We start from the raw sequence: 27953 nt of genomic DNA, 5'->3' as shown, positions 1-27953 counted from the left end.
TTTATTTGTCTTCAGTCAATCTCTTTCAAAACCATGTTGATTCATTCAGTAACCATCCTTCCTGTTAAATTTCTGGGCAGAGGAATTCACTGAGGAGGGAAAAGAGGAAAGTTAGCGGGGCTCATACTTAGAGAAAGTTACTGGAGCACATCTACACCCAGAATCATCAAAATTTTACTTACATTTCTCATATTTTTAGAGGAACTTTTTGGAGATAGTTAAAGAGTTGCAGTAAATGTTCTTCCTTTTATTGCAGTATCACAGTTGTCCATTTACATATCAGTCACAATCATATACAATGTTTGTTTTTGCACATCTCACAAGAAAGTAACTTCCCAATGACAAGCTGTAAACCGAAGCAAACCCTGTGTTACTGTCGTTTTTAATTAACGCTTCGATATAAAACTAACTCCCAGAGGAGCAGCCAGCAATAACATGAAGGTGAAACATTACACTGTATTGTGCAGGCTGTGTTTGACCAGAGTTTTTCCATCAGGACTGTCCTAAGTAATTAGGCTAGTTTATCATTCTTAATGAGACAATAGGCGTCAACCACACTCGGATGGACAGGGAATAAATTCCCAGATATTTTGCAGTCAGGTAAAATTGTTTCATCTCACCTATTTCTTGTCCCGTGAATTGTTGGTGTCAGTGTTAGCATCTCAAAGTGAGATGTTATGGTTGGTAAATGCGTGGTTCTGTTAAGAAAATGTGGGCTTTGCCCACTGTTGTAGCCTCAGTCGCAGCATCCTCAATGGAAATTGGTGTGTAAACCCAGGTGTTGTGTTCCCTTTAATGCCACACCGAGCTGGAGCTGATACATACCCGAGATTACCAGAGACATTTGACACCGGACTGATAGGCAGTTAAACACTTTCACACAGCACTCGAGAGCCATTTGTAAGCAGCTGTTAGTAGGACTTTTTGACCAGTGTAAAAATAGCAATAAACTTCTACGCAATTTGACTTCTTCATGTAATCAGAGGAGTCTCTCACTGCTCCAGACACTTCTGCAATGGTTCACTTGTATTACACAGAAAAGGCAGAAAATTGTTTATGAGATGCATTCATTTGTAAATATTCTATTTTTATTTACAATTAGAGATGGTAACTGTCCAGAAAACATGCTATTTAAGATGTTCATTTTGTATATATGTCAGAGATTTAGGTATATGAGTTCATGGGCCATTAAAAATGTAATAATAAGATGGTTAAGAAATTATTAAATGGATAAAAGTCTTGTCTAAAATATGTTTTGTTAATAATGTGTACGTAAGGTTTTGTTTAGTGTCAGCATAGTGGGTCACATGACAAAAGTTTAGTTCAGAACGTGACTTGTGGCATTATGTGTTCGATCCACCATGGATGTGGAGGAAGGACTCACATCTCCAGCGTTATCTTGTTCTGCCTGCTGTCCAGAAGGCACACGTGTAACTGTCCGTTATTGTTTTATGTTATTCTTTCCTAGACAATTTAACACATCTTTTTGTGATTTAATTTGATTCATTTTGTGCATGTGTTTTCGAGACTGTCACAATGTTGGACACTAGCACGAGGCTTAAAAAGATGGATCATTTTTAACCTGAATGTCTTATATTTCTGTAGTTTTGACAGTGTCAGCTGAAGAGAGAAATGAGGGACCTAATGACCAAGACATCTGTATGGTGCAGAACTGTTATTTCATGCAGCTACACTACAGTACAGCCATACCATAGTGTGCTTAAAGTCCATTTCAGCATTTAGATCTTCCATGACAAAGGAAATTGTTCTTGTTTGTTAGCCTAAATTAAAGTAAAACTGGGGTTGAGAGCCTGGCTCATATTGGATTTATTCTCCTTTGCTGGAGTAACTCATGTTGGGGTTCAGTCTGGAGTAAAATCCAACCGGGGTCACCCCAGGCTCCTCTTTAGGCGCTGGTAGTTTTTAAAAAATAATAATTCTTTAAATTCCCATTCAACGCACCTTTGAAGATCCCCAGATCCAACTTTGGGAACCCCTTTACGAGCTCTTCTCTCTCCGCACCTTCACGACTTCAGCTACAGCCTCGGTTTGAAGGGGGAGGAGCAGGCGGAGGCTCAGCTTTGCTCCCATGTTGATGTTTGCTGTTTGCGAGGGTGGCAGCACTGTGTGTGGACAAGGGGGAACCGAGGGCTGCCGAGTGGCCTGCCAGGACGCTCTATTTTGGAAAGCTGCAACTTTTCCAGATAATCTTGCTAAATGGTGATGATTTTTTACCACGACTCGCCGACGAATGCTATGAAACACTTGGCCATATGGCTGTAAGGTCCTACTTGGCTCGTGTTGTGCGCAAAGACTCGTCTCTGTGATCGACGGCCAGTCAGGATGCTGGAGCTCGCCTGAGAGCTCCCCGACGTGTGTGCTCTTTCTCTGGATTTCCCCTTTTTTAAACCAAGTTCATCCTCAGCGACGAGACAATTCACTCATGTGTCCATGCGTAAACTCCTAAACATGGTCTTCTTTGCTTTGGCTCGTAACAAACCTGGGTAACGACAGGAGCGGCTACGTGACAACACCCCGACACGACACTCTCCGTCGGTAAGGCTGCGCTCCAACTCGGTTCAGCGGGCAGAGCAGACAAACGCAGCCGGGATGTGACGCCTTGCTGCCTGTAAGGATACGTGGTTGACAGCGCAGCCGAGGACTAGGCAGAAACCGTCTTCGTAGCACCACTTGAGTGGGAGAGTTAAAAGTAAAACAGCCTTTTCAGTGTTTTTACTTATGTGAGGGAAGTAAGGAGACAGAAAACCCTTAATTGCACAAGTTGGCCAACGTACTAACACTAACTTACATTTATCACGTCAACTTGCTAGCCACGTTAGCTTGTTAGCACTTGTACTTTTTATATTTTGTTCTCTTGTGCTAACAAAGGCGCTGCTATTAAGCTATATATACGATTTGCTAGTGAAGTTGGCCAGCTAACCACATGTTATTAATTGTTTTATTGATTGTAAGTTGCTAAACAAGACCCTAAAACCTTACACTTGTGCATTGTGAGCGTTATCTGAGGTATAATTAATAGCAGGAAGTTGGCGTGACACTTCTCGAACTTTTTTCCCCACCTACACACCTAAAGTTGTGAGCCTCTGCGCTAAACTTAGCCTGTTTCTTCCACAGAGGCTGGCCTGCCCCTGGATTTATTCAGCTCTGGGAATTTTATTCAGCAATAGATGCATCTCGGGGAGTCCATGAGAGAGTGCGAATACAGTCAAATAAGCACTCGCAGCTCCACACCAATGGAGACCCCTTACAAGAAAAGAACCCCAAAGAAGAGGAAGTGGGAGGCCTTCCCAGGTCGGAATAAATTTTACTGTGGTGGGAGGATTATGATGGCCAAGCAAACGGGGGTTTTCTACCTCACCCTTGTCCTCATTCTTGTGACCTGTGGACTTTTCTTCACCTTTGAGTAAGTATTGTTGAGAGATTGATCGGTCCCTGCACACGAGCAGTTCACTTGTACAAGCTGACACTGTTGATCAGGGATTTAATTTCACAAGCTCAGATGTCAGAGGAAGATTTTAGACACAGATTACTTATGTCACAAGCGTGACCCTGGAGTAGGTGTATCTCCCTTGATCTCTTCAGGGTCAGGGAGATGTCAGTGAAAACTGGTTGGTGATTTAAAATAATGTTCCTTTAATAGAGGCCGTGTATTTCAACATCAACTCTCAATTTAAGTTGTTTAATGGCTCCGAGTTAAGTTATTCTCTGGAAAGGTGTGTGCTTAAATATGGAATCGCCACATTAGGAGGATGTTCATGTAGTTGTTTTATGGTAAAGGAAAAGGCATGGAATTGCTTAATAATGGGGGAGAAAATGTGAAATACTTTTGTAATTTGCATTTCTAAACCAAATACCTGCAAGTCAGAGTATGCAAATTAGTTTGCAGTTTAGAGAGCGTCTTCCTAGATGTTAAGGAGCTGAATGACAGATAACATGTCCCAAACAAGACAGCTGTCAGTTGAAACAGAAGAAGGGTTCCTTCAAGAAGGTCATTTAACCCTGAGTGTGAGAAACGATGTGGGTTGTTCCCAGTTAGCTGTGTCTAAAATGTGAAGCATGCACAAATAGAATGGGAAGGTCTTAAAAGGGAAACTTAAGGGTGGTTCAGGAAGACGTTGAAGTATCGGGACTGAAACTTAAAGCACTTTGCCTTGAAAATAGAAAATGCACAACAAAATTAAAAATAAAACATTTACTCTAGAAACCGAAGTCAGTGTTTGTGACGCCACTGTAAGATACTGACTGAAGAAAACATCCAAACATAAACCTTCTCTCTATCCTAAATGGAAGAAAACAAGGTTACAGTTGGCTGACGAGAAGCAGACTGTGGATGATTGGATGAAAGTGATATTCTGTGATGAATCAGTCTCCACTGAGTAAAGAAATTATGATGGATTTCCACAGTCAGTAAGCACGTCTACATGATACTAGGAAAAAAAGAAAAGGATTGTTGTGTAAGTCACTTTTAAAATGCACGTAAACGCGGTAGTTCACCCAAAACTGTTCGAAATGTAGCTTCTCTAAACCAGACCAACACACCCAGACACTTAAATGGGCCAAGATGCTCCGCACATGTTCCAGAGTTTTGTCTTTTTGCATCTTTTTTTAAAAAAACAGTAAAGAATAAGTGTGTATCAATCCAGTAAAGCTGCTCTCATTGATTTGTGTCAACTCACAGTCGCTTAAAGCATTCCCAGGCTGTCGCTCTGCTCGAATAAATCCTGATTCATCCTGTACATGCACGTAGATCACCTCCCGCAGAGAAAGTTGGTCTTTTCCCACAGCTGTCAGCATTGCAGTATTGGACATACTTCAGTCAATAGCTTGATTCCCTTCCTGTCCATGTATACAGAGATAAGAACAGTGGTCCGATTACATGGACAGGTTGAGCTTTGCATGGCAGGTAAATGACCGAGAGAGATAGCAGTCGTTACCTCTACAGTAAAAGCTCTGTAAACTTTGAAACTTAGACAGTTTTCTCATTCTAATGAACAGAAGTGTATTTTTTTTTTCAGGATGATTATACATACATACTTATTTTTATCTTAGGTTGAGTTAAATTTGATGGTGGAAAGTGAAAGAAATCATCCATGACAAGGCTCTATCTTTTGAGATTTGCTTTTATTCAAAGGCAGAATATTCAGCTGTTAGCTGAAATAGTTTAGTCATAATCTGTGTGGGTTTTTTTCCCTTATAAGATAAAACATGTGAATGGACATTCACTTTATTTATAGGTTATACGTGCCCTTGCAGTATGTTTTAAGTCAAAAAGGTGGTTGGGTTTAGGTTTAGGGTCGGAGTATTATTATATAAACACGAATTTAAACTTGAATGCCATTTGGATACTTATCTTAGAATAGGCTTTGTGTGGCAGTTAGTCTTCTCATACTTAGGTGCTATACAATTTATGATTTTGTTCAAACTTTTACTGAAAATCGTCATCATAACCAGGTCAATTAAGCCATTTTCTTTCTTGACACAACAGCATATGGAATAGACCTTATAATGTCTGTTTGAGTTAATCACAGTCTGAGTATCATCAAAAGTGCCACCTGTCTCTCTCCTGCTGCTAGGACGTCCAGTAATCATCAACAGGGTGTTCTCGTCTCGCCTTAACTTCCTCCACATCCCAGATGTGCTTAATCTGCCCTCTGTGATTGAGCTGCACAATGCTGCATGTGGACATTGACCTGAGTGCTGCCATCACTGTAGTGTACCACAGCACATCATGCATTCTGTCTCACATCGTTAGCTCATCGCTGTGTCATCTATCATCTCAGAAACCCCCATCTATACTCTACTAGATAAGAGTCCTGCTCTGTCATGAGATTTGTTGTTCAGCTGGACAGTCTTTATCAGGGTGAAGTGTTTCACTGCCAGAGAATGCTTAATAGACAAAATATCTACTGTGGTTTATGTCTGCTGCACAGTATCTGTATTAGGAAGAGAGTCCGTGCTTGCTGATGTACACGTGCCACTTCATTAGGTACCCATTTCAAGGGATGCTTTGTTTTGTTTTTGAGTTTTTCTCTTAGTTTGTGACAATGTTGCACTGATTTATCGCATTATATGCCACTTCTGGTGTATCTGTATTCTAAGGTTAAATTTAAGAAACAATGGGTAGAGCGGACTGTCCGCTACTGGGAATCTCGATTGGAAATTTGAGTTTTTCCAGTCTGCATGCCAAAGTGTCCACTGGCAGGACACAAATCCTTGAATTTCCCTCTGAAGGGTGGTGTATAGGTAGAATTGAAAGAAAGTGGAAAGTGGAGGGGGGTAATATAAATAGATTGTTATGGCATGTAGAGTGTTTGGCTCTTCATTTTGAGTTGCTCATAGATAAGAAAAACACACTATATCTATCCTATCCTATCTATTGCAGACACAAAGTGAGCTCTGAGTAAACTTTTGATTTTTGTCTTCATTTGAATTCTCCAAACCTTTTTCCTGTCAGAATTCCTATAAATGCTATTTTTACTTCAAAACTAGCATTTTTAAACAAGTTTTTTCCAAAACAAGCAAAATAAAGCCTCTCCCAAGCAGGTTTGTCATCAGTGCTGTGAGGACTAAAACTTCCAGCTCTGTTATACCTTTACTCCCTGAGGAAAGGCGTGTCACTGCAACAACATAAGAGATGGCACTACCCTGTATCCTGCAGGCTGTGTGTCTGATAATCATGGCAGAGAATTGGCTTCCAGCTGTCTTGACGACAGCTCAAAGGGGAAGAAAAGAAAGATCAATCTTGTCATTTTGTTTTGTTTGCAAGCTGTTGTGTTCAGTTCCTGAGCCTCCTTGTGAGTCATGACAGTCGGTAAACGTGTGTTTCTGTAAAGAAAAGGTGTCGCACCAACTGCAGCATCCACAGAGAAGATGAATATGTATACTCTGATGTTGTGTTGATAACTGTCTGCAGCCCTCATGTGGGTAGTCAGAGGTCAGTTTAATGGATAAAATGATTAAAGGATTGCTTCTTGTGGAGCTACACCTCGCTGTATTTCTCTCATGTTCTTCTCCACCACCACCACCGGCCTGTTTGTATGCCCTGTGCGAAGTCCTTCAGACGTAATGCTGCACATCCCATCAGCAGTGACCTCTGGACCACTTTGTCTTTCAATACATTGTAACTTCAGCAGAGAGATAAAGACACAACCCATGACCAAAGGGCAGCCTGCTGGAGTGATGGCACTGCATGCTCAAACATCCAACTTCTTAATTATGAAACGGTTGATAAGAGTGAGAGGCTGAGTTGCTGCAGCATCCATTTAAAGCTGGATGTTCCTCAGCACCCACATGGAGGATGCCAGATGCTTCCTGATGATACCTCGCCCCCCTCGGATACCTTCATTTCCTACACTGTGACCACTCTGTGTACTGTCTTGTTTGTTGTGACTACAGAGGGACATTTCTCAACATCGTGCAACCACAAAGCCACTTTTCAGCTAAGCATTGTCCGCCCTATTCAACTGGCCATTCCCCCAGGCTGGCTGAGTACTCCTGACTTTCCTCACTGTCCCCCTCCCCACCCTTCTCCCATCAGCTGAAAGGAGACATTTATTGGACAGGACGATAGTCAGCAGACCTGCACATTGGCTTCTGTTTTCATTAACTGTAATGTGTTTCGATTAGTCGTGTTTTTCTAACTGCCTTCACCGGTTGTCAGCATAGTGCAATGCTGCCTTGCGCAGTTTGTAGACTTTGGTGGATCACATTTGTTTGAATGTGTTCTGGGGTCCCGGAAGAGTCAGCAGATGGCAAGTGTTTAGGCATGGGGACATGTACAGTAAACTCATCACAGATCTTGCTGTATCCTCATGTTCTTGTTTTCTTTGTCTATGTCTGAGGGGTGCTCAGCCATGCACAATAAACCCTGTTAGTGACCGGCAGACTTTAGTCTGTTTATTATTCTGTTGCTGGCTCCCCCCAGACGCCCATGTCGGTTGTTGTTGCACGTGTTGCTTTCTCTCCCTTATATCTCATAAAGGTTAACTGAGGCAGATGTTTGAAGGAATGTTCTGAAGCACAGTTGTTGATTGAGAGACAATGAATCATGTTGCCATAAAGATACTTTAAAGTGTACAAAGACATAAGATGTAATGCAACAGTCACTATATACAGTTTAGGGGGGTGTTGAATTTGAAATGTCAAGGGTCCAGCAAGCAAACTTAGCCAGTTGATATGCAATACCAAGGCTTAAGCCACTTTTTCATTTAAAAATGATATTTTTTAGTACTTATTTAACATTCCATGTGTGCCCTTTGAAGCATGAAAAAGAGAAAAAGTTAAGATGTGGTGGTTGTTTGGCATCGCCTGCAATTGAGCTGTCAATGCTGCTGTGTTACAAATATGTTGTTGTTGTGACAGCTCAAATATCTGAGGGTCAGGATAAAATGTCATTCTTCAGGTGCACACAACCTGAAACTGTGGCAAGCCTGTTGGACACTGCTGTGGTTTAAGAGAGTAAAAAGTTTCCTGACAATCAAAAGACAGCTTTCAGATCATGATACTTTGCCATTTCTTGTTTTAACTTCATGATAAAGAATGGTCATGATTATCACAATAGAAAAAAAGTCATTGTATTGTTAGTCAGACCAAAACCAGACTTGATACAATATCTAGTTTCTCAAAGTCTAGCTACTATAAATACAGCTGAATTACAGATAAAGCTACTCTCATTTATTACTCTCATATTTTTATGTGTTAAAAGTGTCAGAATTGTGACCCATTAAGACTACATGTCAGCTCACGGTCACTTGAAGCATTTCCAGACTGTCGCTCTGCTCTAATAAAATCACCATTCAAGTAACTAAAAGTCAACATCTGTGAGGTGAATTCTGATATCCCTACATGTATGATGATCTCTCTCAGAGGAGGTTGAAAGCAGCAGAATGTCTGTAGTGTCTTGAGCCTGATTCTTCTCTCATGCATGAATGCTGGGACGAGGATGGTGGCCCAGTTAAACTGCCACGTCGAGCTGTTGCTCAGCTCAACTTTGCATGGAACTGTACAGCACTTCAGAGCAGTAGAATTATTGGATAAGTCTCCATGATAAATGAAGGGCTTCCAATAAAGCTTGTGATGGATGATCTGTATCAGCTGATTTTGCATCCCACAATCTGTGTTCAGCATGATTTCTTAAAACCGTACAACTGCGAAACCATGCAACAGCATCTGTTTTAGTTAGTTTATCTGGTACCTTGATGACTGATTGGATGTTTTAATTCAGCCAAATTTCATCAGTACTGACTGCAAATGGTCCTGCTAGCAGTTTTTAAGAAGCAGTGCAGTTAATTGCAACATAACAAAAAGGGTGTCAGCTGCATAAAGCACTCAGAAAAGTCACTATGAAGTCAGTCATTTTTGTTGGAGAGACTTACTGTCAGAAAACTGAACCATTTTCTTTGGAAGGTCTTGATTCACAGTGATTACGTTATGAATGCCATCATATGGAGGGATTTGTGAGCAAAATCATCACAGAGGAGCGTGAGCATCTCGGAGGCAGAAAGCTGTGCTTATCCCTGTTTGGCACAGCCAAGCTCCTTAGCAGAGATGACAAGGATTTTTACTGACTTGACCAACTGGCAAAAAAAGATAGATGGAAGTTGTTCAATATTTGGAAGGGAGTGCAGCTCTTTGCTAAGAGCAGGAAGAGATCTCCAAAGGCAGGAAAGTCTCTGCAGCATCTACTTTGTGACTCAAAATGCAAAACTCTGTTTCTGTGTCATGAGAATTGATCTCTTGTAACCACACAGAGAACGTAGTTATATGCTTCTGAACATTTGTACGCTCTCCTTCATATGACCACCGGGCTTCTCAGTGACGCATATATCAGGAAACACAATTACTCCCTTGGAAATGTTTTACCATGCATTACATATTTCATAACTGATTGATTGATTATATTTGGTGTGATCAGTGCCAGCCACTGTCCGAAACTAAGCTACTGTAGCTGTCGCTTTTCTCTTGTACAGAATGTTTTAGGGAGCTGTAACTTCTGTTAAAAGTGTCAGGCTGTAAAGTAAACTTGGAATATTTTTACTCGTTGAACCCAGTGAAATTACCATTACGAACATGGTGCTGATATTGTCAAGGGAGGAGAGCAGAAACACAAGCAACTTCAAAAAGCCATCCATCAATCCATTTTCTATACCTGCTTAATCCACTTTAGGGTCACGGGGGGGGACACCAACCTAACATGCATCTTTTTGGACGGTGGGAGGAAGAGGTAGTACCCGGAGAGAACCCCCGCATACACAGGGAGAACATTCAAACTCCACACAGAAAGGCCCCAGCTGGGAATCGAACCTGGAACGCACTTCAAAAATCAGATAATATAGATAAGGATCATTCGGCTCACAGTTGATATAATCCAGACATGGATCCAGTCATGTATGAAAGCACAAAAACCCCACCTGTACTTTTATGACCTGTGGGTCAAAGTAAAAAGAGCATAATGTGCTCCAGCATTCTCCTGAATGAGACCCTCTAAGAAAGGCTGGTTTGTAAGCAGCAGTGGCCATTCCCTGCAGCTCAGATGCTTTGGAGCTTATTGAAAAGAAACCTGCCTTGATATTGTAATTGCACAATACCACTTAAAGCAAAAGTTATAATTTTTGTCTTTTGATAAAGTGGCCTGTTAAGAACATTGTAAAGGGACAAGTACCCTGAGGCGTAGCTCTTTTGTCGTGGTCATCTCTTCCTTTGACTAGAGGGAAACTTTGAAACAGCATGAAAGAAAACTCATTTAATGAATACCCCAGGCACTGTGTGACTGCTTATTCACAGAACACAATAGCACCAAAGACCCCTTGGCAATCCTGCAGTGAAATACGTGAAATCGGGGCTTTTTCTGTTTTGTACATTGTTACTTTTCAACAACACTCTGGGTGAAATGTGAATATTTGCTGGATGCTGGACCAACATAATAAGTCAGCTGTTATAGTGTGGTAAAACAAACTGTTGCGAAACAGTTTTTGTACACATAATTTGAACAGTCACTCCCATGTTAGACCAAATCATGAAAGCATTCTTCTTAAGCAAACTTACGTGCATTGCTTCTCTAGATTTAGTCTTGCTGTCTCACACAGGGTTAAATAAAACAAACAGAAGATTTTACACATAACCACAAAGAGGTAAATGAATGCACTCGTGCAAAAGACCACACAATCAGAACATGATAAAACATCTTTAATTAGGTAAATACAATCACAGATGAACAAGCCGTTAGATATTGCCGTGAGATAGTGCCATTTATTTAACAAAAGCTAAGCCAAAATGGAGATCCTGTTGGTTAAAAACTAAATCCAGTCAATGATTTGTAGAACCAGCTTAAGCAGCAGTCATTTTCTGTCTGACGTTATCAGTCGCTCACATCATTATGAAGGAATTTTGGGCATTTCTTCTTTACAACGTTGCGTCAGTTCATTGAGGTTCGCAGTATTTGTTTATGCACAGCTCTCATAAGAGCATTTCATCAGGTTGATGTCTGGACCATTGAAAAACCTGAACTCTTTTCATTCTGCTGCATTCTTGCTGCTGTGCTTGGCCTCATTATCCGGTAACAAGAACCAATTTCAGCCAAGTTTTAGCTGTCAGACAGGTGACCCCACATTTAACACTAGAATACTTTAGGAGGAGTTTATGGTTGACTCAATGACTGCAAGGTTTCCAGGTCGTTCGGCTGCAAAACAAGCCCACATCATCAGCCCTCCGCCGCCGTGCCTGACAGTTTGTGCTGATATGTAGAGTTTGGTTTTCTCCAGACATGCTGTTGTGCTTTATGACCAAACATCTTTACTTTGGTCTTGTCTGTTCAAAGGACATGTTCCAGAAGTCTTGTGGTTTGTTCAGATGTAACTTTACACACCTAAGCTGTGCTGCCATGTTCTTTTCAGAGAGAAGAGGCTTTCTTCTGGCAACCCTTCGAAACAAACCGAACTCGTTTGTTTTCTGATCGTACTGGCATGAACTTTAGCATTCATCGTGCTAGCTGAGGTCTTTGAAGTCGTAGATGTAGCTCCTTGGTTTTTTTGTAATTTCACTGAGCATCACATGGTCTGACCTTGGGATGAACTTGCTGGGAAATCCACTCTTGGGAAGACTGTTTTCCACATGTGGATAACTTTCTCAGTGTAGAATGATTGACTGCAAATAGTTTCACAATGGCCTTATAACCCTTCTCAGATTGATGAACAGCAACAACTGCTTCTATAAGATCATTGCTCATGTCTTTTCTCCTTAACATTGTGTTAACACACATCTACATCTTCTAGACCAACAAACAGCCAAACTTCAGATTTTTGTAGAGGTGCTTAAAGTTGCTGATGATCAATTAATCAAGTGCATCAAGTCTCTTAGTTCCTACGAAATACGTGTTGTTGTTCATCTGAGGTTGCATTTGCCTCATTTTAAGACCTGGTAAGGTCCAGATGATTTTTCATTATGTCCCGATAAGTAAAAGCTTAGAATGGAAAGAGGATGTCCTTTGTTTTCCATATGAATGCATGATAATCTTATTGTTCTACATTACACTGTAAGCCATTTTGCAGGAGGTAAACAAGGACAATGGACAGTCCTACTTGACTATGTAACTGTGTGTAAATGTCAGATTGCTGGATATAGATCATTCTTGTGGAGAATACGTTTTGTATGTAACTTTGTCAGAAACTTCGCTGTCACCTTGGAGCTTTGTAGTGGAAATAATTTCCAACTGTTTGATTTTTATGTGATTCTTCTCCCTGACTGGCTTCAAGCCTTTAATCAGCCCTGCACCGTCTGTTTGTCACACAGCTTTTTTGAACTACTTCCACTCCCTGCTGCTGAGGTAATTGGGTTCATGGCATATGTTGAAAGTTTAGACTTCAAGATTTTGAGGGTTCTCAAAAGCATGAATGACGAATGTTGCATTGTGCACTTATTGATGTGTGTGAAATGTTGCAGGAGCTTATGATTCCATGAAGCAATCTGTCCAACCATGTCATGTACAGTTGTTTCGCTGACAAATGACTTGGCCTACAGCTAAGAGGAAGTTCATATTCTGCTTTTGCTTGCCATTAAAAGCAATTAAAATGTAATAAAGGCTTTGTTTCTATATACCCAGCTGAGTAATGAGACTTAAAACAGAAATAGCACAAAACCAAGTGTTTAAAATGTATTTCTTACACAACATTAAGCACATTTTAAACACATTCACATGCTTGTTGCTGCGTTAGAGTTGAAAATATCTCTTGTCACGCAATCCTAGAGGAAAGCTGCAGGTCCAGATATCGATTATGTTTCTCTCTGTTTTTAATAGGTCACAAGATATTGATTTAAAGGTTTTGTGACCGAAGTATGATATGAGGGGTTTGTTTATGTCAAGTGATGCTGAAAGGACAGCCTGTGAACGGGGCTGATTGAACCAAGTGTCACAAGCTTGTTTTCTGTAGTGTCACATCAAGCTGAGATGAAAGTCCCTCAAGCTTAACTCCCAGCTGAGTTTTGAAAAACCGGTTGACATCAAAAGAAGATTTAATAGGAAATGTGATAATGCTAATCTGGATTGGGTTATTGTTGAGATTTGTGCCCCCTTTGAGAGGCGAACGAGCACATCGACCTCAAAAAGCCTTCACTTTTACTATTCTGTGAGCAGAATGTGGATATGAATGTTTCCCATTATCAAAGTTTCTGAATAATTTAGCTCAAATCACAAACTAACTGCTGGGTCAGACAAATAGTCTTTTTGTTTGTTTATAACTGAGTGAAATGACCCAGGAGGGTCTAGCTAGCAGGCACAATAAGAGCAAGTTAAATTCTCTCAGTGCTTCGTGAAGGCGCTCCTTTTCTCCTTTTCTCATTCCCTCATGCAAATGATGCACCGGATCATCCTTTATGAAGGGAAAGGTGACGATGCTGGACCACATACCCTTGCTCCAGTGACATCTAATTTTTTTTCAATCAGAAGGGCAGTCTGTGCAACCCTTCTTAATTTAACACCAATATTTACTTTTCATTTCTTTCCTTTCTTTTGGAGTACCGGCATTGGTAATGACACGGTAGTTTGAGTGGATGGTCCACATAAAACAACATGGAAGACTCACAGGGTAAATGATCTACAGCGCCTTTTGTAGTTAGCAATGTTGTTATATTAATGTACACCTACACTTTACTGTTTTACACAGAGATGCACGCCATCCCTTGTGGTTATTCTTTGGTGGTACTGCCTTGTTTTTCTGTGTACTGGACAGGAATGCTCCCTGGGCAGTTTGATGTAGTTGAGCATATATGCAGGAGTGATTCAATGCCAAACCACCTCATCCGGGTGTGTTATGCAGGCTTTGAAAGCTTCAGTTTCATACTGTTTCGTTCAGACTAATATGGTTTAATGTATTTTAAAAGTTCAGTTTTGTTTGGATTAACACAATAATTCTTTCTTTTGTCATGTAAACATACTGATTAAGGTGAGAGTAGATGAGACTTTTTTTATTGTCTACTGAAGTAAATAATGCTGCCAGCAAAAATGCCTGGGATTAACTGGTGCAATGGGATTTGAATAATTTTGTTTGCAACTGACCCCAGCCTCACAGGATAAGGGCTTCTCCTCCTCATAAACCCCACTTTAATCCAAGCTCGTAGCTGTCCTCATTTCTAAACAATAACACCATTTCTGTCTGTGTTTTATTGTGCTGAACTGCAAATGCAGCAGTCAATTCTGATTTCATCTCTGAGTTAGCTTAATGTTCTGAGTGTTGTCTTGTTTTTTGCTGTTAGATGTATTAGGTGCTTTTATTTGTATTTTAATTCTGAATTGTAAGAAATAGCTTATTTCTGCATTTGACACTTGAACTCTGGTTCATGTGAGGAAGGATAAGTTTAAAAAGACTCTTACTTGTAGTGAAACGTACCTGCTGCTGTGAATCCATCATTAGGCGAGCTTGACCGAGTATTCGTCAAGCACCTTACTGAAGCATTTTAAGATTAATGGTTCAAGAGAATTCTTGGGTGACACACACTTAAATATATAACACTTTGTAGAAACTGTGGTTAGTTTTTAAAAGCTCTGGTTGTAGTTTGTATTTCACCAAAAGGAAATGCTATGGAACGTTTAAAAGTTAACATGGATACTAAAGCCAAGTGATCTGCGACTACATGATTTTTTTTTTTTGCCAGAATTAACCTCAAACTCGTCTTTACCAAAAAGTTTCAGTGTTCTCTTGAGTCCATCATGATATTGCGTGCTGAAAATCTCAATAAGCCATTTGTGTTCTTGCCAGTCTTTAACCAAATTCTGTTCAGTTTCCTGAGCAGACGGTAGTTTCTTCGTCATCCTCCCGGTCATGTTTTTTGTATGTCTCATTAACTGTAGAACCTCGCCACCTCCGGCCCAGCTGACTGCCTCAGAATATCAAACCTGTCTGATATTTGGTCACCGAGGGGGACTTTTCAACAAGCTTTACAAATCATCTCTTTGAAGTGTTGACACATAGCGATCGTTGGCCGCTGATCGAACTCGGATTTGCCTCAGAGCTCGGCCACTTTTCTCAAACCCATTACATTTTTCTGCAATGTGAAATTCAAGCTTAAGATCGTGTAGTTTGGACTCAGCTTAAGTGCAGGACAACTGAAATCTATAGATGGCCTATGTCTCTCTGAATTGTGAGTGGAGAAGTGCTTACCTTTGGTAGAAAGCGTTAGAGGGATTCCCTGAAGGTACATAGGGATCTCCTCCTAGAAATAACCTCGATGGCTTTTTTTTTTTCTGTTTCAAATTGCTCCACTAATAGGGATGTAATTATGTAATGACCATCTGGAGGCTGGAGGACAACTTAAAATAAAGCCCCAACAAATGCTGCATCTCAGTCTAGTTTTGATGTTTTTATTATGCCTCTCATCATATTTGAATATATTGTCGATCCTATAGGATAAAACAGGATAAATTGAGGTGCAGCAGTCTTTGTGATTAAGAACAGACGTGAAAGGGTGCTGTCGGCTCTGACACATCATACTCATAATCGGCTCATCGGTCGTGTTTGTCCTGGCTGTTAGCCCTGATCCCAGCCTTCTTCTGTGGTGTAAATCATTATTGGCATTATTTCTGGTTTGTGGCCTACAGTAATTCAGTCGCCTTTGTCAAACCAAAAAAAAAAAAAAAAAAGCCAGTTTGTTGACACGTTGTGGATTGTAACAAATGTCACCGCGCTCTCTCTTTTTTGTTGAATGTCTGTTTCTTTTTAGTTTTATTTTCTTTATCTTCCTTGGAGGCTCCGGCTCACTCATGTGGCTGTTTCCAGGGAAACCACATTCCTTTTCGAAATGTACCATGTCTGACATTGGAAACTGTCCGTCTCCATGGCAACATAGCCTCTAAAGTCTTAGTAAATAATAAGATTTGGTGTGAAGCAAATACAAATGAAGATGTAGCTTTTTTTTTTATTTCATTTTTTCACATTTGCTCTTTGGAGTCTTGAACAGAAAAGGGGAGTAGCTGAAATTTTTTACTGCTCATCTTTGCCGACGGATGAAGATTTATTTTGGGGACATTTTCTTCAGGGGGAACTATAACTTGGCATGTTGCTGCTTATCTGAAGCACATCCTCATATATGCCTATTGATTAATGTCGAGAGGCAGGCTTGATGTTGGATTTGTCCTCTTTCTCTACTGGCTTTGGTGTTTAATCTCTGTCTGGTTTTTACTGACCTGTCACTTTATATCACACATGACTGCCTTTTCATTATGTTCCCGATGTCAGACACATTGAGACATGGCTCTTAGAGGACAGAGGCAGTGTTTGGTGCCATTTTCTCATAAGTCTTGCAGTCTCCATCAGACTTCGCCAGTTTTGAAATATGATTATGTTTTCACTGGAAGAGAGTTCAAATCCTTATTTTAAAGCTGTTTCTGTTTTTTTTTTTTTTTTTTAAAAAGGCAGCATGCTCACACGGTTCAGTGCTTTTCTCTTTCTTTGTGAATTTGAGATGAAATCTTGGATTCAGGTTAATTAACAGAGATATAGCACCCTCAAGTCTGGCAAGCTTTTCACTTCTGTAGTGATTTCCTCACTAAGACCAGATAGAATAGGAAGATGAAAAGATGCTCAGTAATGTCATCAGACTTTAAATATGTCTGCGTTCCTGGGGCTCATCAAGACAGCCAGTCTCAAAACTGTGGTTTTAGCCTTCTAGAAATGTCTCATTCTTTTAAGCTTTTCTTTTTGTTCACGCTAATATATTCAGACATGTTGGCTAGTCAGAAAGTAAGACCTCTCTATTTAAAGTGTTTTAAAAGATGTGCAATCTTACTGACAGTATTGTTTGATTCTTTAGCCAATGGCTTGGTTGGATGTGTTTATAATGTGAATCTACATTTCTGACACCTCCAGACAAGAAAGAAAGGAGTAAGCTCTTTTCCTGCGTGATTGGAGTTGTCATCTCTTTTCCAGTGTTTCTTAAGGAGTTGTCCTCTCAGTGCAGCCTTAATGGCCTGAAATCTGCTGGTGTTCTTTGTTATGTTTCCACTCTATCAGTCAAAGAAAACTAATGGTTTTTAAATGTCTGTTCTAGCTTTTCTTACGGTACAACTAGATGGTAACTGGTACACTTTGATATACAAGAAGACTATTCTGATCTACATTTATAAATATAATGCAATTGGCTATGGTATGTAAGTTAGTTGTGATCAGATATATAGAAGATTAGAGGCATAAAGATGGGCTGCAAAACTGTTCTATTCAGAAATCTGGATGGGTTTTTTTTTTGTCACCATCTGCACAGCTAGAAAGTTCAAGACTGTTAGAAAGCACTGAAGGATGTAAAATGGAAGCTCTTTTACCAAATGGGTAACATCAGTTATGAATAAGAGTCATTGTACCAATCCACTGACCTTGGGCAAGTTTTTACCTGGAGAGCTGAGGTTGCTGAACAGCATTGTCCAGCCTGCAGTGATGTCCTGGACAGTCCAGTGCTTTTTGCTTAGTTCAGTGTCACTCCAGATGTAGATATCAGCAGGACCGCCCAGTTTCCAGCCAGACAAGTTGTCACATTTAAAGTGTTGTGCAATTATTTCATGTGTTAAACCGGTTGGTAAGAAGTGTGTTTTTGTTTTTTTTAAGCACCTCAGACTGGGGTAGTTGCAGTGTGTTCACACTGTATGTTGGCTGACCTTTATCGTTATCTTTAACAGTAATAGTTAAAGCTCCTGGTTAAAAAAAAAAAAAAACATTCAGTCCAGCTGCTGTCATTGGCAGAACCCAACATGACGAGCCTAAATATAGTTTGGCTTGTTTCATCAGAATAACTGGTGTTGGCACAGATAGACGGATGTTCCTGCCCTCCTAAGGTGCCGCCATCTGAAGGCCGGTGAGGTGGCATAATACTGATGTAGTGTCCATTGGGACCCATACAACATGTTACAAGAATAAAACAGTGTTTTTAAAGAAGCTGTATGGTTTCACATTTATGTCAATTTATCTGAATTTCAGTGGTAAATCCATAAATCTGTTTTCATCATTTTTATCATCATCATTTGACAAAACTGTTTCATACAAATGTATAAAAAAGTCTTTAAAAAGCCATGGAAAGTCTTGTCGTGAACCTTCACTCACTCACAGCATTTTTTTCCTTTGCTGACCATTAATCCAATCCAAAAGACCACAGACTCACAGATTTAGCCCTGTGAGACTAAATGTAATTTGCGTAATAACCTTCCCTCTGCTGCTGAATGTGTTAGTGAATTATGTGAAATTTTCTAATTAGAACAAATAGGGGACTGACCTGTCAAGTCAAGTGTGTGTCTGGTAAGGCGTTATCTCCACTTGCTTATCAGAGGGTTGAAATATATCAGAGTACAGAGGCTCCTGCTCCCAACCTTCAGCTTTTCTCCTGTAGCCTCTGAGCATCCACAGTGAGACAGAACCAGACATTTCTTGTTGCGCTGTCACTTGTTTATCTTTTTCTCATCACCTCTTTTTGTCCTTCCAGTTGTCCGTTCCTGGCGCTGCAGCTCACCCCAGTCATCCCAGTCATAGGAGGTGTGTTGTTTATGTTTGTACTCGGAACCCTTCTGAGAACCAGCTTCAGTGACCCTGGGGTACTGCCCAGGGCCACCCCAGATGAGGCAGCTGACCTGGAGAGGCAAATAGGTAAAAAAATCACTTACACCTAAACTGACTTCATGACAGCTGATGAGAATGAAAACCTGTTATTTAACTGCCTGCACACTTTTTAGCTGTTTTGGTGTCACAAAAGTGTTGAGTACAGCAGAGTGATCCCTGTATGTCTTTTTGGAGAAAATGATTGCTATAGAGAGCTACTTTCTGGGCCGAGTTTATCTATGAAGTCTAAGAAATGGAGACCTCGCTTCCATCTGCTTTAAAGACACCATCAGGCATCTCTGCCTTAAGCTGAGATGAAGCATTCATGCTACTTAAACCAAATGGCCTTTATCTGTTTATTTCATGCAGCTTCTCAAAGATCCTCTCCTCCCCATTTGATGTATTACTTGGTCATAAATTGATAAGTTTTCAATCTAATTTGTGACGTTTAAGGTAAAACTGTTGGTGCTTTAGGAGCCACTTCATATGGAAGAACTGAATTACCAGCAGCACCATGAGTCAGAACCAGCTGGGAATGATTTGTGTGATCTGCTCTTGAATCTCATTTTCACAAACATTTTTCTACATCCTATTATTTCACATGCATGATGCCGTGCCCCAGACTGAGTTTGCAAGCAATTTCATGTCACAGTGCTGCAACAACAAAATGGAAAGGCTGTTGCCACTGTGGACAAGTCTTATCATGATGTAAGGGGCGCTTGGGAGGCAAGTTAAACAAGTGAAACCAAACAAATGTATTCTGACACAACTGGTTGCCATGTGCCAGTCATACAGAATGATTGGTATTATTATACTGCTGCAGAAACATTCCTTCACGCCAAGGTGGCACCATTAATAAAAGCAGCGGTCCGTCTGCTCCTTGCCTTTTCATTCTTGGATTAAAGAGTCTGAAAACAGTTTTTTTTGCCCTTCATTTATTTAAACCGGACTTACTTTTGTAGACGTTTATCTGTAGCACAGTAAAATTACACCCTCTGAGGACCCCCACAAGTCAGTCATCCAGTAATCTTGCATTGTCAGCGACATGGGAAGGAGATGTATCTTATATCTCCTCTTCTCCATCAGTTTCTGCTGTCTGGATTCTCCCTGCCTCTGCATCCCCTGTGCTGTTGCTAAAAGGATTATCACATCTTAACTCAAAAGTTTAGCTGTCTAAACCCTATTTTAAAAAAGCTTCTTTTAACTTTTGGTCCATTGTGTATGGGATATGAAGCTTCGATATCCCTGCCGTAGTTCTTTTCTGAGCTTTAGGCCATTAAGGCCTCATTAAACAAACTCCGGACTGGTTTAATTAATCTCATTATGAGACTTGAAAGCCTTTGGAAAAAAGAAAAAGGTCCAGTACAGAGAGCGTGGAGCAGTGGGCTGGGACGGCACTGTGTAAAAATACCGTGTTATACTGCCATACTTCTTTTCACAGGATAAACACGTTTCAGAGGATAAACAAATTAATGGGTGAAAGTCTAATGTTGACCCAAATCCCCACCCCAACCCCCAAAACTGTCTTCGGTTATTTACATCTCCGAGCGTCGCTGTTGGCTGTTGAAATTGTAATCTCCTTATGAATGATTGTTGTTTTTTGGTCTGTATCTGTATCTGAACCTGAACAAGCACAGGTTTGTGCTTTTAACATCTGGATCTCATTCCTACAGTTAAAAATACTTACCTCCCAGTTCAGTTGGTGAATGTTGGGTTGCAAGAACACAGCTTCACATTGGAGTCAGCCACAGCCGGGCGATAAGGACTGAAAATATTATCCTTGCATTTCAAGGCTCTGTGTTTTGTCCTATAGTCGGCTGAATTTCAGTTTGAAATTAAAAGCTTTGTGAGATGTGAAGCTCTTTTATTACTGTGTGTATGTAACACAGCATCCAGCTACATGATTTAGAATATGTAGAGATGTACTGGTTTTTACAGTGTTTTCACATTTTTGGCTGATTGCAGATAAAGATTTATGGACATATTTTCATTCACTTAACTGCTGAGAGTATCAAGTGTATCCTGTCTGCAGTAAATCTAATATGGTATTGCAAACATTCCTATTGTGATCACCCACAGGGAGATTCAGATATAAAGGTGTGGTGCTTTTAAAACATCTGCATTTCCCTGGAAAAATACTTCAAGACACATGTATAACGTGTCATATTTATTCAAAAGTGTAAACTTAATCCAACAGACCTGGATGATCATCTCCCCGGAATCGATCCTGAAAATAGCAACAACCAGGACATGTATGACTTCACCCATCTGCCAGCGTTTAATTTGGGTCGATGTAGATATTGTTATTGGATTGCTTGCACCCTGAGCTGTAAACACAGAATTTAGAAGCAATTTTGTATGATCCTATATCTTATGAAGCATTAGGTGGAAGTAAGAATCTATGTGTTTGTTTCATAGTGACAATAACAACACAGGTGAGAACGATTAAAATGTTATCAGCTGGAGAGCTACATGAGACGGTCGAGCAGTTTAAAACGTATTGCAAAGAAAGGAATGCTGTGTGTTTGAGTGTATGAGTTTGCTGACTCATAAACTTGCACAAACAAACTCTGTGAAGCTGAAGTGGGTCCATCTGAGGGATCAACCCATCAGTCTGATGAAGACAGTGAAATAGCAATAAACTTCAGTACGCCCAACCACGTTTAACCGTGTCGCATTTAATTATTTGGAAAACTGAGCTTAAGCGAACGTCCGACTCGAGAATCAATGCAGTGTTTGTGCAGCTCACTGAAAGCGACACTGATGGATCAGTCGAGTCACTAAAGTCAACATGCAACTAAGCACAATAATATTTGTTACAGCTTAATGATAATACTAGCTAATAATGATGATGATGATAAGTCCTGTTTATCAAAGATATTTTATACCTCTTAAGCTGTCAGTTTTAACTCCATGATATTGAAAATGTATTTTCCAAGGTATCGGTATTAAACTTGAAATTCTAGTATCGTAACAACCCTAAAATTCAGAAGATTTATTCCATTAAGCTTGTTTTATGTCTACAAGTGTTGCAGGTCCCTCTGGCCTGTTCCTCAAACACCTACATCCGGTTCCTTCCTGCCATCTGACTGCTTTTACTGCCATTATCGGTCCCTTTATCTTTTATTCTAAAGAAGTAATAGCTGTAATGACAGCAGGAACATACACACTTACACATGCACGCACACACATACACACAAAAGCCAACAAATAAAGAGACGCACAAATACTTCTCAGCTATAATTGTTCAATTTAAGTCCCTGAGAGGCAAAGATCACAGCCTTTTCCCACAGTTAATGAAATGCTTGAAAAGCTTCTGCAGGACTCTGCTGTTTAAGCAAAGGTTTTCAGTTCGTCCTTATAAAGTCCAAGTCGTTTTACAGCTACACTTCATGTTATTTTGCTGTAAGAAGTAATGGTTTATGGAAATCATGGACAAGAAAAGTCTGAGCATCCAGCATTGTTATCTATTTATTTATCCATCTGATGGATTCCACTCAATGCAGATCCCAAAAGATCCACCACTACGATGTGCGCCTATCTGTTAACACGTTTGAATGTAGTTCAGACTTGCCGGTTAAAAAATGGTGAGTAAATGTTACTGGAGTCCATCTTGTAGGATTGCTGTCTCATATTATTATGGAAAAGCACCAAGTTTGCCGTTCAGACGCAACACGGACATGTTTAGTTGCTGTTAGATTGATAGAAAGCAGTGCATGCCTGAAGTAGAGCATAGTGTCTTTGCTGAGATGTTACCATTCCAACGCTGCCTTTCTCCTCTCCTTTTTTTTTTCTTTAATTGCTTTGTCCAGATGCAGGCAGTGCTGTTTGACAATTTAATACACAACACATTCGTAGCACATCTGCTATCCATTCACTTGATCATCCAAACCCAACCCAAATCCCTCCTCCTCTTCCCTCTTTGTTACTTTGTCTTGAAGCAGACATTGAAAGTGCAGTGATCAGTTTGAAAGTGATTTTATTTTCTGCTATCATATTAATACTTCTCTTTGGGTTCATATGCAAATGCATGCTCCTCTTCTTCTTCCTCTCCTACTTAAAACATGAGTCATTCCCAGTTACTTTTTCCATCCTCAGACTGAGACAGCTCTCATTCATTTTTATTCACAGTTGCTTTTTTTAGCCAGTGTGTCTTTATGTAACAGACAGCGATAATAACAAAGCAGGTTTAGTTTGCATGGGTAACTTTTCACATGTCAGCACTCTGTCATGTATAATGTAATGTCTCATCTCTTATTTGATGCTCAGCTTTTGCTGACTGGGTTCAGCTCAATAAACCTACATATCTGTTAAATAGCATGTTTCATAGATAAGACTTATCAAATAGAAACTATCAGGATATCCCAACTGGAGCACATGACAAACTATTTACTATATACACTCTGAGTTTTGGGTCTGCCGTGTGCACATTTAAAATGTGTTGTATTAATGCATATTGTGCTCTTCATCACCTAATGCTCTGTCCACCGGTGGACCAGCAGCCTCATAAATAGTTTGAAATGTTTTCAAGGCAAAGTGCTACAAGGCTCAGATTCAATACACACCTTATTGATCTGTTGGCTGAACCGTGGAGGACCTAATGTCTGTACAGTATGAAACATGAAGGGCTCTCACATTCCCTGTATCCCAGAAGGGAAGACTGATGCCCAGATTTCTACTGCCATTTTCAGGAGCAGATATCTCTGCTGTCTGTCAGCTTTTCGGCTTCAGGTTAGAGTGAGGGGCCTGAAATTGAGTCTATAGAAATATAGTTTAAAATCAAACATGTTAAAAGTGTATGAGACGTAATGCTGTGTGTGTGCGTGTGTGTGTGTGTGTGTGTGTGTGTCAGATCCTCACCATCTTGTCACTGGTTTCTAATTCAGCAAAAGAAACGTGTGCACATATAAAGGATGGGAAGAAAGAGTGTGGAGACCAAGAAGGTAGCACCGCATGTTGTTTATCTCTGCTTGAAATCAAAACAAGAGTTGATTTCTCATCGCTGTGCAGCATTTGATGTCTGTGCGTGTCTGCCTGCCTGCCCAATATGTCAGGACTAGACAGGCTGGCATCATTTCAGCTCCCACTTGCCAAATCCAAAAGACTCTGAAGCAGTAATCAGAGTGAAAGATGGTCAGAACTGCTTGTTTCGTTCTTTCCACCTAATATGATCCAAGAACACTTTTTCTCCCCCTGAAACAAACAGCCACACTCTGGGTTTGTGGAGGAAATGGACTTTGGGAGGCTTTGAGCTTGAAGTGTAGAAGGAAGAATGGGTATATAAGAATAGGAGGCTATAACATTTGTGCTTTCCATTTCTGGGTTATTTCATGTGGGATATTTCTCCACATGGAGCCACCTACTCATGCAACAGAAATAATCAAGATCTCAGTAAGAATTTGTTTTTGAAAAGAAAATCTTCACTAACAGAGTGTAGATTGATGGGAAAACAGCACAGTAGCGGGTGTGAAAAGTGAAACATTTTGAATGCATAGTCTTTTCCCAATAAAACATTTCTGCTGACATCTTTTGTTTGAGCAGCCTTCGCAAGCAGTCTTGGAAGAAATTTATTTCAGGTGCCAAACTCAAGTACACATCCCATTACCAGAGACACAAAGAGACCAGCTCAAGCCACTCTCTAAAAGGGGAGCCAATTTAATCACATTAGATACAGCTTGCTTTCCCTGTAGCAGTCAGACACTCGCTCAAACATGCTCGTTGCAATTTAACACCTTGTAGGTCAGCTTATCTTTAGCTGAATTCAAACTTGAGAATGCACATTGGCTGAAGTAGAGCTCATAAAGACGTTTTTTAACATCGTAAGAGGGTTACTGCTTAGTTTTCCATCATGGCGTTTGTAAATGCTTTGCACTGCACCGTTGAACATAAAAAGCTCTCAATAATTTAATCATCATGGATAATACTGTCGACAGAGCTCTATTGATTGTGACCTACTCCTGACCGCCAACTCTAGATATTAAATTAGAGAAATAAATCAGCCAGAGTTTATCAGCGACTCTGTGATGTGATCTAGAGATACCCTCATGTCAGTGCCACAGTTTGCCATCTGAATGACAGTGTGCGATGTTTGTTCCCCATCTGTCATCCTTTGAGCTGATACCCTCTTATTTTAGCTCTGTGTAGCCTTGGTTGCGTTTATCTTTGATTTCATCATTATTGGCTGAAAAGACTCTATTACAACTTGATTTAACTTCTAATTGTGTTAGTCTGACTTAAACCAGACTTTGGAAATACAAGTAAACATGCTTGTGAAACTGAAACCTTGTGAAATCTAGCTTCTCAGACCCCAGACTGGGGTTAGGGTTTATCTCACTCCTGCATTTATACACTCAACTAGACTCAATGTGCCAAACGAGCTTCCACACATGTTAAAAATGTCCATCTTTTTGCATCATATGGTTGTAATAGTAAAGTCTAAGTGTATATTGATACAACTGAATTACTAATAAAGCTTTTCATTAGAGGGCTTAACGCATCAGAAATCAGCTTATTCAGACTATCTGTCAGTGTGTGGTAAATCAGCTCCATACTGCTCTTTTGCTGTAAAAACATCCTGTTTTTTGTTTTTTAAATTGCAGCTCCACCTGAGAAATTCCTTGTTCTACTATCTTCACTTACATTTACGATGATCTCACTGAGAAAGTTTGAAGCCGCAGAATGTGTGGAACATTTGTTTTTCATACAGTCTACAGCATTGAACCTACCTCAACCAATAACTGGATTCCCCTCCCGTGCTTTTGTACTGCAACAAGGACGGAGCTCCAGTTAAAGTTCTGAACAGATGATACAAAAGTGTGCAGACAGCAAAACTGGAATGAGCATAATTTATGAGCTTGGCAGAGCAAACTTAATCTTGTGTTTGTCTGTATTCAGCCAGCAGTGTTTTATTTATCATGGAGAACTAAATTTGTCATTATGAGGGGCTGCTTGTGTTCCACAAGTGTAAAACTATATCTTTAAGTGATGCCTCATATGTGTGGCATCTGCTTGAAAAACCTCTAAAATCAGTTACTGTATTATGTAACGTAGACACAGATGTATCCATATGCTTAAAGGAGGCGGAAATAACCGAGTTTTCTATTTGCTCTCCCTGTTGTTGGATCGACAGTTACATAGACGTGACATAAAAGAAGATAAAAAAGCATTTTAGTGAAAGGCAGAGCTGCTGGGGACGGCGACAGAGGAATACATAAGAATAGAGCTGTTCCAGAGCAGAAATAACAAACTCCTTGAGAAAGAATTAAATCCAGCCTGGATTGAAGCATATTGCTGTCTTATTTTTTTCCATCTGTTATGCATTCTCTCTGTCACTTTTAGGCCAAGAATATGATGGAGATGATGGCTACATGAGGTATCCTGCATTCATCTTGAGTGAATGTCCAACATCTTTGATTTTTTTAGCCTTAAATATCATCTCCAACACCACAGCTGTCCCTACCCTAAAGTAAAAACTAACCTCCTTTATTGTCTCCCATTTTCATTTTTTACATCCTTCAAATCTAGAATTTCTGCACAGCCTGAGTTTGCTGGTGTGCTCCTTTGTTAAATCCTCCATAACAGACGTTGTACACTTGTGATTGATCATGTTATCAGTGGCTCTGACACGGCAGCTGCTTGCTCCATTCTCAGCCTTACCCACACACCTATTTTGTCTCTTATAAACCTCCATTTGATTCAGTTGAAACATGCATTAAGTCCACAAGCAGACAATTTATACAGATTTTCTGAATTTACTATTAACATAAATAATAATGTTTGCTTGATTGTTCTGTCATGCCTTCGGGGGATTGAATTGAAGAGAAGTCTTGTTGTCGTTTTTAATTGGCATAATTTGAATGTGAAATTTGGATTTTAATTGGTTTTCTTTTATTGGATTATGATTGGATTACATTGAATTGGATTATGAAATGGACTGGATCTTTGAAGTGGCTTCAGATGAAATTTGTTGTGATTTCCCCTGTATAAATCAAACTGAATGGAAGGGAAATTGAGTGCCTTCTCGTCTTTCGGCGATCTCATGCAGCTTTGTATCCAGTTAAATGTCCACATTGAACCAGCTGTAGTTCTCTTGTAGCCCTGACTGTGCGTTCTTCCACTCTGTCGTCCTCATGTCAGACAGATTCCACTTCCCTGAAGCTAAATTACTGAACTGAGTCTTCTTTTTCTTGGTTCAGGCCTTTCCCCCTAGAGACAATCATTGTAGTGAACAGAATACAGTCACTGATGGACTCTAGTGTTGGGATATACTGTGAGATTGGGATGTAAATTGTTATTTGTCTTTGGGTGCATGGTAACTGCTGGTTATGTAGGGCTAATCTTTCATATTAAGTTGGATATATAGGCCACACTCTACACTTAACAGAGTCTGTTCAAAATTGGAGCAACGTGTTCAAAAATGAGTAAATAAATTGAATCTTTTGGCAAGTCCCACTCACCTTGTGTTAACCATGGTTAAGCACATAAAAGATGTTTGGCCTTCATTAACTCTACAGATTTGTGTGCTGTGTTGTCATCTCAACAAAGCAAATGAAAACGAATTAGCACTTCAAACAGACATAATAAAGCCCCTTGGAAAAGCAATAGATTTCTTTAAAGCAATAGGTTGAAAGGCTTCCCTCAAGCTTTACGATGTGCAAAATATTTATCAGTATTTCATCGCCCCGGGCCTGAGTGTCTTAATGTTTTTCTGTTGCTATTCAGTCACTTAAAAGGTGCAAAGCAACTTACAAGTGAGGATCTATTTAAAGGACGGAGACAAGTCAAAGAAGTGCGTGCCAGAGCATAGAACGATTCTTCTAAATATGCACCTCAATAGGCCTCCTATCAAATGAAATCCATGATCTTCCC

The 27953-nt window shown here is 40.1% G+C and overlaps 1 protein-coding gene across 1 annotated transcript in view; it reads left to right on the top strand.

Moving 5' to 3' along the window:
• The first annotated feature begins 1968 nt into the window (after positions 1-1968).
• LOC140270747 (palmitoyltransferase ZDHHC14-like) overlaps positions 1969-27953 on the top strand; it is a 48316-nt gene continuing 22331 nt past the window's right edge. The window contains exons 1-3 of the mRNA XM_072365945.1: positions 1969-2556; positions 3136-3424; positions 18973-19133. Of these exons, the coding sequence (XP_072222046.1) occupies positions 3189-3424; positions 18973-19133 (397 nt within the window). The 5' untranslated portion in view covers positions 1969-2556; positions 3136-3188. The remainder of the gene's footprint in view (positions 2557-3135; positions 3425-18972; positions 19134-27953) is intronic.

The sequence above is a fragment of the Leuresthes tenuis genome, unplaced genomic scaffold, assembly GCF_036924035.1.
Source record: "Leuresthes tenuis unplaced genomic scaffold, fLeuTen1.0.hap1 SCAF_15, whole genome shotgun sequence".
Taxonomy (NCBI): domain Eukaryota; kingdom Metazoa; phylum Chordata; class Actinopteri; order Atheriniformes; family Atherinopsidae; genus Leuresthes; species Leuresthes tenuis.
This window is presented reverse-complemented; position numbering and strand designations above follow the sequence as displayed.